General features: G+C 47.4%; 1 protein-coding gene across 1 annotated transcript in view; it reads right to left on the reverse strand.

Annotated features, from left to right (window-relative positions):
* Positions 1–13,337, reverse strand: part of nipbla (NIPBL cohesin loading factor a) — a 54,836-nt gene that overhangs the window by 3,951 nt on the left and 37,548 nt on the right. The window contains 19 exon segments of the mRNA XM_037531590.1: positions 854–1,000; positions 1,835–2,035; positions 2,286–2,393; positions 2,485–2,675; positions 2,903–3,076; positions 3,337–3,427; positions 4,637–4,885; positions 5,366–5,506; positions 5,926–6,056; positions 6,456–6,564; positions 6,663–6,716; positions 7,265–7,363; positions 8,692–8,826; positions 9,244–9,390; positions 9,483–9,581; positions 11,453–11,555; positions 11,691–11,908; positions 12,258–12,344; positions 12,479–12,622. Of these exon segments, the coding sequence (XP_037387487.1) occupies positions 854–1,000; positions 1,835–2,035; positions 2,286–2,393; positions 2,485–2,675; positions 2,903–3,076; positions 3,337–3,427; positions 4,637–4,885; positions 5,366–5,506; positions 5,926–6,056; positions 6,456–6,564; positions 6,663–6,716; positions 7,265–7,363; positions 8,692–8,826; positions 9,244–9,390; positions 9,483–9,581; positions 11,453–11,555; positions 11,691–11,908; positions 12,258–12,344; positions 12,479–12,622 (2,628 nt within the window).

Consider the following 13,337-nt stretch of genomic DNA (forward strand, 5'->3'; position numbering starts at 1 on the left):
CTGTGCTGCAGTAACAGCCTCTACGCTTCTGGGAAGGCTTTACACTGGATGTTGAACATTGCTGTGAGGATATGATGGAGCATTAGTGAGGTCAGGTACTGAAGTTGGATGGTCAGTTCTGGATCATTACGGGCTCTGAGCGACATCACTTACTAAAAACTGTTTACTAGTTAAGAATTTCTATATTATAGCCTAGAACAAGAAAATAAAACGGCACTAATACTTAAATAAACACTGTAAACGCAGCACCCATGAACGATGCATGAGACTGAGCGATTAATGAACGGATGGAATGGCCAAACAGATTTAACTGTGTCTCAGGAACGTCACTGACAGCAGAACTGAGTCCCACGCCACTCTACTGCTAAATGTGGTTTAGCTTAAAATGGAGAAACTAAAAAATATAATACGCTACACATTTACGCTCCTCCATCATTATTACTATATTTATATATTAAATATCTATATATTTATTAACGCTGTTAGTATTACAAACGTACAACGCGCTGTTGTAAGTCGTAGTTGTTGTAGTTCGTATGTTGAAGTGTGTACGTTATGTGTACGTTGTGTGTACGTTATGTGTACATTGTGTGTACGTCGTGTGTACGTTATGTGTACGTTGTGTGTACGTCGTGTGTACGTTATGGAGTTAAAATCAATACTTTTTTATTTTCTGCGTTCAAGTGCCCCCCTGGAGAAGACCACCTAACTAGTGGCCCCCAGGTAATCTGAGTGTGACCCCTGATGTGATGTGTGTCAGAGTCAGTGTGTGTGTGAGACAGAGAGAGAGAGAGAGAGAGAGAGAGAGAGAGAGAGAGAGAGAGAGAGCGAGAGACAGCGATGGACCATGTACCTCCTTAAAGGTCTGCAGCAGGTTGCTGCCGGACACAGACAGCATGATGTCGATGTGGTGCATGATGAAGAGCGGCTCCTCCTGAGTCTGATAGGGGAAGTAGGCCAGGTTATCAGCCACGAACAGCAGCATTCTCACCTCCAGCTTCTGCTCACAGCACACAGGGGGGAGAGGAATGTATGGTCACTTAACCGGCGACAGTGGAGTGACGGAGCTGCCTGTGATGCAGCTGGAGGAACCGTATCACAGAGAACTCGGTGCGTATACAACAGAAAGTGCTCGGTTCATGTTGATGTCTATTAGTTTTATTGTTATCGCTGTGAGTTTCCACGATAAACACAAAGCAGAGCTACGATGACCAAAAGCAGCTTTAGAAGCGCTTCTCTGAGCTGGCCTCCAACCTGCCCTCCCACACAAAGAACCAGTAACTTAGAGAGTGCCTGAAAAGACTTAAATATCTGGGGATTTGCCCTCTCTGGTGGAAACAGGTAACTGCACCTTTCCTGAGTGGATGAATCTGCTGACTGAAGGAGAATCTGAGTCTAAACTTGGTGAAGGAGCGTCTCTGAGGATGTGAGTTAATTATCTACAATTGCTATGATTATTTCAGACTTCACAGGCAACATTTCAGCAGCTCACGCTAAACATATTTTACTGTTTATACTGTCAGTATAAAATACTCTGCAGAGCTCAAAAACTATTACTAGTATTAATATAAGACCATGTAAAGCAGTAACCGCTAACGTCACAACAAACGTGCATCACCATCATCAGCTTTTAGATTGAACACTGCTTTTGTATTTCTTGATCAGATTTCTGTTTACACAGTAATTTATATGGTCATGGTAACGTCTCACTATCTACTGAACATGGCATTTTATGTCCTTATGTTTCATCTACACTATTTAGCCTGACATCTCACTTGTAAAAGGCTGAGCCAATCAGAAGAGAGTTCATTTGCATATATTAGCTCAAACTGACCGAGCTGTCATCGAACAGGTTGAGCAGAGAGACGAGGAAGGCTCTGCGCTGGTTCCTGCTGTTGCGCACCATGCTGTACAGGTGAGAGCACAGTGCCGTGTTGGACTCGTCCTTCCGGAACCCGCGGATGATGGAACTAGAGGAACCGATCACGGCCTGCTGCACCTGGTACGCCATCTTCATCCCCGCCACAGCCTTCATCTGCAGTACAGACAGACGTTCGCCAAAACACGTGACTCAAACAGGCCCTCTTGTTTGAATTCTCTGTTCAACCTTAAATGGTGCAGCACCTGAAGCGCTAGAATGTAACCGCTGCCCATTTAAGGTGGAATGGAAAATTGGAACGAGATGGCTGATGAACAGAAAACCAAGCAAGAGAAGCAAAACTCAAACACAGTAATAAACTCCTAACACAGAGAATCTAACGGTGGATGAAGTGAGAGGAACCCACGTGGATGAAGCCTGTGTACTTCTTGTCAATCTCCACCAGCTGCTGGTCAGCTTTATTCCTCATGGTGGGTTCAGGGTCTGTTCCCATGGCGACCAGGTATGGCACACACTACATCAGGAGAGAACAGAATTGTCTCACTCAAAAGAAATCATTGCCAAGTCCTGTAGGCTGAATGGGTGGGGCTAAACGTCTGCAGTACCTGTACAGGGTGTATGAGTCCCTGGCTGAGCGTCAGGGCGATGACGTTGAGGGCGAAGTGCCGGACGCTGGACTGCGTGTGGAAGAAGGCCTCCAGCACCTGCTTCAGGTAGAGCTGCATGATGGAGCTGCTCATTCCTGAAGAGATATCGCCCATCTCCTTCAGGTCCTCTTGCTTAGACAGCTTCTGCCCTGCTCACACACACACACACACACACACACACACATATATATATATATATTTAACACCCTTCTTTAAGACTGATATATGTAAACGATCTCTGTTCTGATTGGCTCTCCTGTACTGCGTCAGAAAGCAGTCCGAGCTGAAATGCTCAGCCTGAGTGGGCGGAGCTAACATGCTGTAGGCTGCTGTGCAGATGTGTGTAAAGTATGTCACGACTGCGTCGGCATCTCACACTCTCGGTCTGCCTCCTGCATGCGGGAGTCTTCCTCCTGAAGGTACATCTGCAGGTTCTTCAGCACCTGGATCTTCAGCGTGATGGAGCTCTTCGCGTCGGACAGCAGGCCATTATACAGAGTCTTCACCTCCGGAACAAACATCTGACTGGGGTGCATTATGAACATGAAACCTACAGACAGACACAGTGTGTCACCCTTTTCTTCACAGAGATTTCATGCTATTATTCATGCTACAGGGCTGACATCAACCCTACTAATAAAAAATAACACACATCATAAATCAGCTGATCCACAGCTGAGGCCTGAGCTACTTTACACAGGCTTTAAATGCCCTTAAAACCAAGGAGCTCTCCAGTCTCTGAACGGGTCAGCTCAGCTCTACCCTTATATAACAGTGTGTGATGAAGTGTAACTGAGTGCGACGTCGTACCCAGACCGATGATGGCTTTACACTTCACCTCCTCGTCTTCATGGTTGGTGAAGTACAGCAGAAGCTCCAGGACTTTCTCCTTTATCTCAATCTGTAACACAGACAGGATTACTACAGTAACAATAATCATTTCCCAGGTTTCACAGGCTGTTTTCACTCTGGGGTTCACTACAGCACTGTGAGCAGTGTGAGCCGTGAGAGCCGTGTGGTGCAGTGAGAGCCGTGTGGTGCAGTGAGAGCCGTGTGGTGCAGTGAGAGTCGTGTGGTGCATTGAGAGCCGTGTGGTGCAGTGAGAGCCGTGTGGTGTGCAGTGAGAGCCGTGTGGTGTGCAGTGAGAGCCGTGTGGTGCAGTGAGAGCCGTGTGGTGCGCAGTGAGAGCCGTGTGGTGCGCAGTGAGAGCCGTGTGGTGCAGTGAGAGCCGTGTGGTGCAGTGAGAGCCGTGTGGTGCAGTGAGAGTCGTGTGGTGCGCAGTGAGAGTCGTGTGGTGCAGTGAGAGCCGTGTGGTGCAGTGAGAGCCGTGTGGTGCAGTGAGAGCCGTGTGGTGCAGTGAGAGCCGTGTGGTGCAGTGAGAGCCGTGTGGTGCGCAGTGAGAGCCGTGTGGTGCAGTGAGAGCCGTGTGGTGCAGTGAGAGCCGTGTGGTGCGCAGTGAGAGCCGTGTGGTGCGCAGTGAGAGCCGTGTGGTGCAGTGAGAGCCGTGTGGTGCGCAGTGAGAGCCGTGTGGTGTGCAGTGAGAGCCGTGTGGTGTGCAGTGAGAGCCGTGTGGTGCAGTGAGAGTCGTGTGGTGCGCAGTGAGAGCCGTGTGGTGCGCAGTGAGAGCCGTGTGGTGCAGTGAGAGCCGTGTGGTGCAGTGAGAGCCGTGTGGTGCGCAGTGAGAGCCGTGTGGTGCAGTGAGAGCCGTGTGGTGCAGTGAGAGCCGTGTGGTGCGCAGTGAGAGCCGTGTGGTGCGCAGTGAGAGCCGTGTGGTGCAGTGAGAGCCGTGTGGTGCGCAGTGAGAGCCGTGTGGTGCAGTGAGAGCCGTGTGGTGCAGTGAGAGCCGTGGTGTGCAGTGAGAGCCGTGTGGTGCAGTGAGAGCCGTGTGGTGCAGTGAGAGCCGTGTGGTGCGCAGTGAGAGCCGTGGTGTGCAGTGAGAGCCGTGTGGTGCAGTGAGAGCCGTGTGGTGCGCAGTGAGAGCCGTGTGGTGCGCAGTGAGAGCCGTGTGGTGCAGTGAGAGCCGTGTGGTGCAGTGAGAGCCGTGTGGTGCAGTGAGAGCCGTGTGGTGCAGTGAGAGCCGTGTGGTGCAGTGAGAGCCGAGCTCCTGTACCTTGGTGGTTCCCTTGAACTGCTCCAGGTCGAAGTCGAAGTGCCGGCACAGCGCCCCCACGGTGAAGAGGGAGCGCAGTAGCGCGGCTTTGGTGGCCGCCTGAGCCAGACTGCTGCTGCCCTCCTGGTGCTGCACCTTCAGCTTCGTCAGGGCGCCATAGTAACGGTTAAAACATGCCCACACAAACTTATAATTATGGGTTACTTTATTTACCACAGCGCCCAGACAGCTGACGCAGTGCTGAACCACCTGCGCTCACACACACACACACACACACACACACACACACACACGTAACATGAACAGTATATTTGCGTTGCAACTCAAGTAGAACTACAGAGAACTGAACAGTGTTATAAACAGTTCAACTCTCCATAATTTCAGTTTAGATTAATGCAGTTTTTTGCTTCCTAAAACATCGTGTCATCTGGTGATTATTGGCATAAGCTGTTCAGAAACACTGGTGCAATGCTTTATAAACATATTATTCATTGTTTGTGTGTGTCTTATGAAGCCCCTACAAGAGCAGACTTTAAAGAGTTTTATTGTTCCTGGTGAGTAAAGAAATGTGCTCAGAGCTTTTCTCAGGGTATTACGGTTCTGTACGTGTGTTCATTTATATCACATTGCTTATATTATATTGATGTATATTGTTTATTTTTCAGGAAAGTGCATGTATGAGCGCATAAATGAGCCACATCTATGTTGTTCTGTGTGAGATGAACTCACAGTCATGCCGTATTTGAGGATGAGCTTCATCAGGTCCTCTTCCATGGTGGTGAGGAAACTTTCACTCGGATGCTCCATCAGAGGAACCACCAGCTCCAGGATCTTAGCTACGTTACAGATCACCATGAAGTCACTCTGAGACTGCACACACACACACACACACACACAAACACACACACACACACACACACACACACACAAACACAGAGTGAACGTGTCTGTAGTCTCTACAGTGGACTCACTCTGCTCTGTTTGTCTTCAGACGGCCACTAGATGGCACTGCAGTGTAACTGTATCAGAGCTGATGTCAGTCTGAAGGCTGATTTGTTCCTCTGCGAAGATGAACGTGAAATTATCTGCATCCAGAAACACAGACACTCCAACATGCATATGCACATGAAGCTGATAGTGCTGGGATCGAGCTGTGATCCAAACAACACTCAAGCGGAACCAGAACCAAGACCAAATCAGACGGAGCAGTTTGAGGATCTACCGACAGACGAGACATTACTGAAGTTTATGTGACCGAAAGGCTGAAGTCTGACGTTATGATTACTCACGCTGCACTTGGTGGTGAGGTAGGGTTGCATGGTCATCGCGTGTTTGACCATCAGCTGAGCTCTGATCTTGCTGAACAGGTACAGGGTGGTGATGCAGGCAACCAGACGAGTCGAGTTTACACTCTTATGCTCTACACACACACACACACCAGAATAAAAGAAGGCATTAATTAGTAATCAGTACAAATCATCAACAACGTTCCTTGTTAACATGCATTTTAACTGGTATTTGAACAGTAATTTGATGTGAAGAGGTTCAGTGCCTCAGTCAAAACTTAACTCAACATTTGTCTAAAACTTTGAGATAATAAAGCGATGGAGAAGAATTTTGCTGATTCAGAGAGGAAGGAGGAGTCAGCTGCTCATGCTGAGAGCCTAAAACCTCCTGTTTACTAGGATTTTAACAACATGTGTGGTTATCCTGGTAAAACACAGTTTAAAGGCGAATTTTAAAGCCTGAAATCAGCTTCATTTTCCAATAACTCAAATTCTGGCAGCGTTGCTGTAGCTACAGTGATGTGTGTCTGTACCTGCCAGAGCCTCCTCATGTCTGAGGATGTACTCCACCAGACTGTCCACCAGCTGCACACAGGCCTTCCTGGTGGGCTTGTAGGAGGACTCCTCCTCCGACTTCAGCAACTGAAGAGAGACGGGAACACGCAGGGAGGATTATTTACACTGATCTTTAATCACTGTCGCTGTACAGAGCCACTGTGGGTTAATAAATAAGAGCTCACGTTCTGCAGGAGCTGCTCAAACCAGTCATAACCAGAGTCCCGACACGCCGCCACCTGCATGAACACCGAGCAGCTGTTAGATCAACTTCATCACCTGTCAAGGTGGACATTCGTCTTTGGCTTCATCATCAAAAATAATGAATTATTTAATTATCTACTACACAATCTGACGCCAGCTTTCTTCTACAGGAATGAATGTTTTTTCGGAAAAAAGAAAAAAGAACAGGAAAAAGGGCAGTCGGAAAAGCAAATTCCAAAAGGTTTTATAGGCAATGTTAATATTTATCGTTCTGACCGGTTCATTCCATCATCTAACGTATATCTAACGGGGAAAGAAACACAAGCATTAAAAAATTTACCAAGAAGCATTAATGCCAATAATTGTTAACACTGGCGTTGATGCACTAATTAGCAATTAACAAAACACCATTCCTTCATGTCACCACTACAAAATACAGTTACGCAACAACAAGACACAAGACTTCCTCCGACAGTGACGGGGAACAACACCTAAACAAGCCTGCACAGAACCCGTAAACAGTGAGGGACTACAGCCACTGTAGTACACGAGTGACGGTCAGTCTGAGTTCGGCTGCACTGACCACATCGGTGATGTTGATGATTTTCCTGTTCATGGTCTCTTTGTCGTGACTGGGCGTCGGGGTGAACCACAGCTTCTGGAACGTCTCGTTCACCAGTTTCTACACAGAAAACATTACATATTGCTAATGTCACAAATAAGTATATTACAAATATTACTGTACCACCCAGCCTCCTGTAGACCACCCGCTAATCCCACATCACCCAGCCTCCTGTAGACCACCCACTAATCCCACACCACCCAGCCTCCTGTAGACCACCCGCTAACCCCACACACAACCCAGTCTACTGTAAACTACCCACTAATCACACACACCACCCAGCCTACTGCAGACCACCCTCTAACCCCACACCTCCCAGCCTCCTGTAGACCACCCGCTAATCCCACACCACCCAGCCTCCTGTAGACCACCCGCTAATCCCACACCACCCAGCCTCCTGTAGACCACCCGCTAATCCCACACCACCCAGCCTCCTGTAGACCACCCGCTAATCCCACACCACCCAGCCTCCTGTAGACCACCGCTAATCCCACACCTCCCAGCCTCCTGTAGACCACCCGCTAACCCCAACCCACCCAGCCTACGGTAGACCACCTGCTAATCACACACACCACGCACAAATCCCAAACCACTAATCACACACCACCCAGCCTACTGTAGACCAGTCACTAATCACACAAACACACACCACCCAGCCTACTGTAGACCACCCAGCCACTGTAGACCACCCATTAATCCCAACCCACCCAGCCTGCTATAGATCACCCAGCCTACGGTAGACCACCTGCTAATCCCAACCCACCCAGCCTACTGTAAACCACCCGCAAATCCCAAACCACCCAGCCTACTGTAGACCACCCGCTAATCCCACACCACCCATCCTATTGTAGACCACCTTCTAATCCCACACCACCCATCCTATTGTAGACCACCCGCTAATCCCACACCACCCAGCCTACTGTACACTAGTCACTAATCCCACACCACCCACCCTACTGTTGATCACCCTCTAATCCCACACCACCCAGCCTCCTGTACATTAGTCACTAATCCCACACCACCCAGCCTACTGTAGACCACCCGCTAATCCCACACCACCCAGCCTACTGTACACTAGTCACTAATCCCACACCACCCATCCTACTGTAGACCACCCTCTAATCCCACACCACCCAGCCTACTGTAGACCACCCACAAATCCCAAACCACCCAGCCTACTATAGACCACCCACTAAACACACCACCGAACCTACTGTAGACCACCCTCTAATCACAACCCACACATCCTACTGTAGACCAGTCACTAATCCCACACCACCCAGCCTACTGTAGACCACCCGCTAATCCCAACCCACACATCCCACTGTAGACCAGTCATTAATCCTGCACCATCCAGCCTACTGTAGATATTTGTATAATGTATTTACTTTGATTCCCTCCTCATCATTGACTCGGCGTATCATCTTCACACACATCTCAGTGATCCTGCTGAATCCTGGCTGCTCCAGACAGATATCCCTCAGGATCTTTATCACACGCTTACGCACACTGATACCCGTGTCCTGAGGAGATGCATATGTGAAACATTTCACTTTTATACACATTGTAGGCACAACTAAAACATGCTGAAACACCTAAAAAAGTGAAACATCCCATTGAAAAATTAAATATTTAAAAAAAAAACTTGACATTAATAACATTCCCGAGGAGTTAGCTATCATGGTGGATACAGTCGGCAGAGTCTGATTTGATGCAGTCAGTTCTGTGTTTGACCAAGCAGTATCTGGATCTCGTGCCAGAGATTGAAAATGTGTAGTTTTGATAATAATTGTGGATATTTCTTAACATGTAAAAATTCATTGGTGGTTGCAAAACGAAATGGAAAAGAAACTCAGGACACAGGAGCTGCATTTATCATGGTCTGAAATGTGAAGTGTTGCGTCTGGGGACAGTGAGCAGCAAGGTGGGCGCTCACTCACCAGTATCCTCTCAATGAGCATGTCGTAGTACTGCTCTGTAAGCTGAGGGCGACTCAGCACAAATCTGCCCAGCAGCTCCACTGCTGCCTCACGCACACTGGTGGAGTTATCCATCAGCCGCCCATGGACCCCGCGCTGCATATCCAACTGTAACAAATCATTAATACTGCAGTTATTAACCACACACACCGCACGGGGGCTGTAATGACATTGCAGAGGGCTGAGGGTCTCGGTGTTACCCTGGCCAGAATACTGGGGTCCACAGCCACCACCTCAGACAGACACTTCATCGCTTTGGTCCTGACCGCAATCGCACTCTCTCCCAGAACCCTCAGAATCTAGAACACACACACACACACACACACACACACTACATATGAATATTATGGAGGCTTTTTAAATGAAACAGTAGAAGCCGTATCGCCCCCTACGCTTCCTGTAGTGTATTACAGTCTGTCAGAGCGACTGTGTGGATCATATGAACATTATAGAGCTTTTTAAATGAAACAGTAGAAGCCGTATCGCCCCCTACGCTTCCTGTAGTGTATTACAGTCTGTCAGAGCGACTGTGTGGATCATATGAACATCATAGAGCTTTTTAAATGAAACAGTAGAAGCCGTATCGCCCCCTACGCTTCCTGTAGTGTATTACAGTCTGTCAGAGCGACTGTGTGGATCATATGAACATTATAGAGCTTTTTAAATGAAACAGTAGAAGCCGTATCGCCCCCTACGCTTCCTGTAGTGTATTACAGTCTGTCAGAGCGACTGTGTGGATCATATGAACATTATAGAGCTTTTTAAATGAAACAGTAGAAGCCGTATCGCCCCCTACGCTTCCTGTAGTGTATTACAGTCTGTCAGAGCGACTGTGTGGATCATATGAACATTATAGAGCTTTTTAAATGAAGCAGTAGAAGCCGTATCGCCCCCTACGCTTCCTGTAGTGTATTACAGTCTGTCAGAGCGACTGTGTGGATCATATGAACATTATAGAGCTTTTTAAATGAAACAGTAGAAGCCGTATCGCCCCCTACGCTTCCTGTAGTGTATTACAGTCTGTCAGAGCGACTGTGTGGATCATATGAACGTTATAGAGCTTTTTAAATGAAACAGTAGAAGCCGTATCGCCCCCTACGCTTCCTGTAGTGTATTACAGTCTGTCAGAGCGACTGTGTGGATCATATGAACGTTATAGAGCTTTTAAAATGAAGCAGTAGAAGCCGTATCGCCCCCTACGCTTCCTGTAGTGTATTACAGTCTGTCAGAGCGACTGTGTGGATCATATGAACATTATAGAGCTTTTTAAATGAAACAGTAGAAGCCGTATCGCCCCCTACGCTTCCTGTAGTGTATTACAGTCTGTCAGAGCGACTGTGTGGATCATATGAACATTATAGAGCTTTTTAAATGAAACAGTAGAAGCCGTATCGCCCCCTACGCTTCCTGTAGTGTATTACAGTCTGTCAGAGCGACTGTGTGGATCATATGAACATTATAGAGCTTTTTAAATGAAACAGTAGAAGCCGTATCGCCCCCTACGCTTCCTGTAGTGTATTACAGTCTGTCAGAGCGACTGTGTGGATCATATGAACGTTATAGAGCTTTTTAAATGAAACAGTAGAAGCCGTATCGCCCCCTACGCTTCCTGTAGTGTATTACAGTCTGTCAGAGCGACAGTGTGGATCATATGAACATTATAGAGCTTTTTAAATGAAACAGTAGAAGCCGTATCGCCCCCTACGCTTCCTGTAGTGTATTACAGTCTGTCAGAGCGACTGTGTGGATCATATGAACATTATAGAGCTTTTTAAATGAAACAGTAGAAGCCGTATCGCCCCCTACGCTTCCTGTAGTGTATTACAGTCTGTCAGAGCGACTGTGTGGATCATATGAACATTATAGAGCTTTTTAAATGAAACAGTAGAAGCCGTATCGCCCCCTACGCTTCCTGTAGTGTATTACAGTCTGTCAGAGCGACTGTGTGGATCATATGAACATTATAGAGCTTTTTAAATGAAACAGTAGAAGCCGTATCGCCCCCTACGCTTCCTGTAGTGTATTACAGTCTGTCAGAGCGACTGTGTGGATCATATGAACATTATAGAGCTTTTTAAATGAAACAGTAGAAGCCGTATCGCCCCCTACGCTTCCTGTAGTGTATTACAGTCTGTCAGAGCGACTGTGTGAATGTTATAGTTTACTTTACCTGGGTCAGGTAGATGTCGAAGCTTTGGGAGAAGGGTCTGGTGGAGGCCAGGTAGCGTACAATAAGGCCGGCATCTTCGTAATCCACAGTGTCTGAATTCATCCTGAAACAAATAGGACAAAGTTTCAGGACAAAGACAGCGACAAATTCAGAAACAAGCTGACCGCACACAGCGCTGACCACGACGGGTGATTTAATATTCTCTTCTCTCCTAAAAATCTCTGACATGAAACAGTACCTGAGTGTTGTAAACTGGTTGGTGGAGGACTTGATGACAGAGTGGAGGAATTTTTTGCGTGCCTCGGCTCGCTGCATGATGTCCCGAGTGTCTCTGAGCTCTTTAGTGTGCTGCCCACCGTCAGAGTCATCCTGCTTCTGATTCTGACTCCTCATGGCCTTCTCACACTCCGTAGTGCAGTCCCTGAACCACTGCGCAACGTAGAACTTGCGTGCAAACTAAGGACAGAAACATATGGGCCAGGGACATACGGACCATATAACAGATTCACGACTGCACTCAAACTGCCTTCGGGAATATATCAAAAGTACACTGATAAATCATGGATATGACATGGCTAAAGACGGGCCTTCATTAGATCTCAGGAACTCAGGATTCAACCTGAGACCTGAATACTGACTCAGAACTCGAGACTTTTGCGCTGACTCAGTATGACTTGAGACCTTTATGTACTGACTCAGGTATTGGCCTGAGACTTGTCTATAGTATCTTGGGACTTGAATTGGGACTTGTCTGTAGTGACTCAGGTCTAGGACACATGTGCATGAGTGTATGTGTTAAACTCACTAATAAAGCAGGGTCGGTCTCGGTGTTCTCGTCTATGTAGTCCAGCAGAGCTTTCTGAAGCTGCTGAGTTTCATCGTTCCCTGAGCTCTGAAACACACACAGTCTTTAATACACACACAGAAACTCCTGCAGAGGAAAAGAAAAACGGCCTCATAACAGACGAGAGATAACACACACACACACACACACACACACACACACACACAGAGGTGGCATCTTACCTCTCTTATTATCCGGTCGATGGCTTTCTGGTCCATCCTGCTGGTGACCGAGTCCTTCCTGAGCCGAGCTGCTACAGTGCCCAGGTAGTCTAGAGAAGCCACCCTGAGAGCCATCTCTGTCTGCTTATTACTGAACTGGTGCACCTGCACGCAGACAGGACACGCTACATATAACACACACGCAGTGACCGCTGTACTGGACCACTCACCCACACAGATCCACAGCTCTGACATACAGGACTTTCTAATAAAGCGGCCAGTTAAAGAACAGCAAAAGGTAGGTGTTTCCAATAAAGCGGCCAGTTAAAGAACAGCAAAAAGGTAGGTGTTTCCAATAAAGCGGCCAGTTAAAGAACAGCAAAAAGGTAGGTGTTTCCAATAAAGCGGCCAGTTAAAGAACAGCAAAAAGGTAGGTGTTTCCAATAAAGCGGCCAGTTAAAGAACAGCAAAAAGGTAGGTGTTTCCAATAAAGCGGCCAGTTAAAGAACAGCAAAAAGGTAGGTGTTTCCAATAAAGCGGCCAGTTAAAGAACAGCAAAAAGGTAGGTGTTTCCAATAAAGCGGCCAGTTAAAGAACAGCAAAAAGGTAGGTGTTTCCAATAAAGCGGCCAGTTAAAGAACAGCAAAAAGGTAGGTGTTTCCAATAAAGCGGCCAGTTAAAGAACAGCAAAAGGTAGGTGTTTCCAATAAAGCGGCCAGTTAAAGAACAGCAAAAGGTAGGTGTTTCCAATAAAGCGGCCAGTTAAAGAACAGCAAAAGGTAGGTGTTTCCAATAAAGCGGCCAGTTAAAGAACAGCAAAAGGTAGGTGTTTCCAATAAAGCGGCCAGTTAAAGAACAGCAAAAGGTAGGTGTTTCCTAT

The sequence above is a fragment of the Pygocentrus nattereri genome, chromosome 20 (genome assembly GCF_015220715.1).
Source record: "Pygocentrus nattereri isolate fPygNat1 chromosome 20, fPygNat1.pri, whole genome shotgun sequence".
NCBI classification, from domain to species: Eukaryota; Metazoa; Chordata; class Actinopteri; order Characiformes; family Serrasalmidae; genus Pygocentrus; species Pygocentrus nattereri.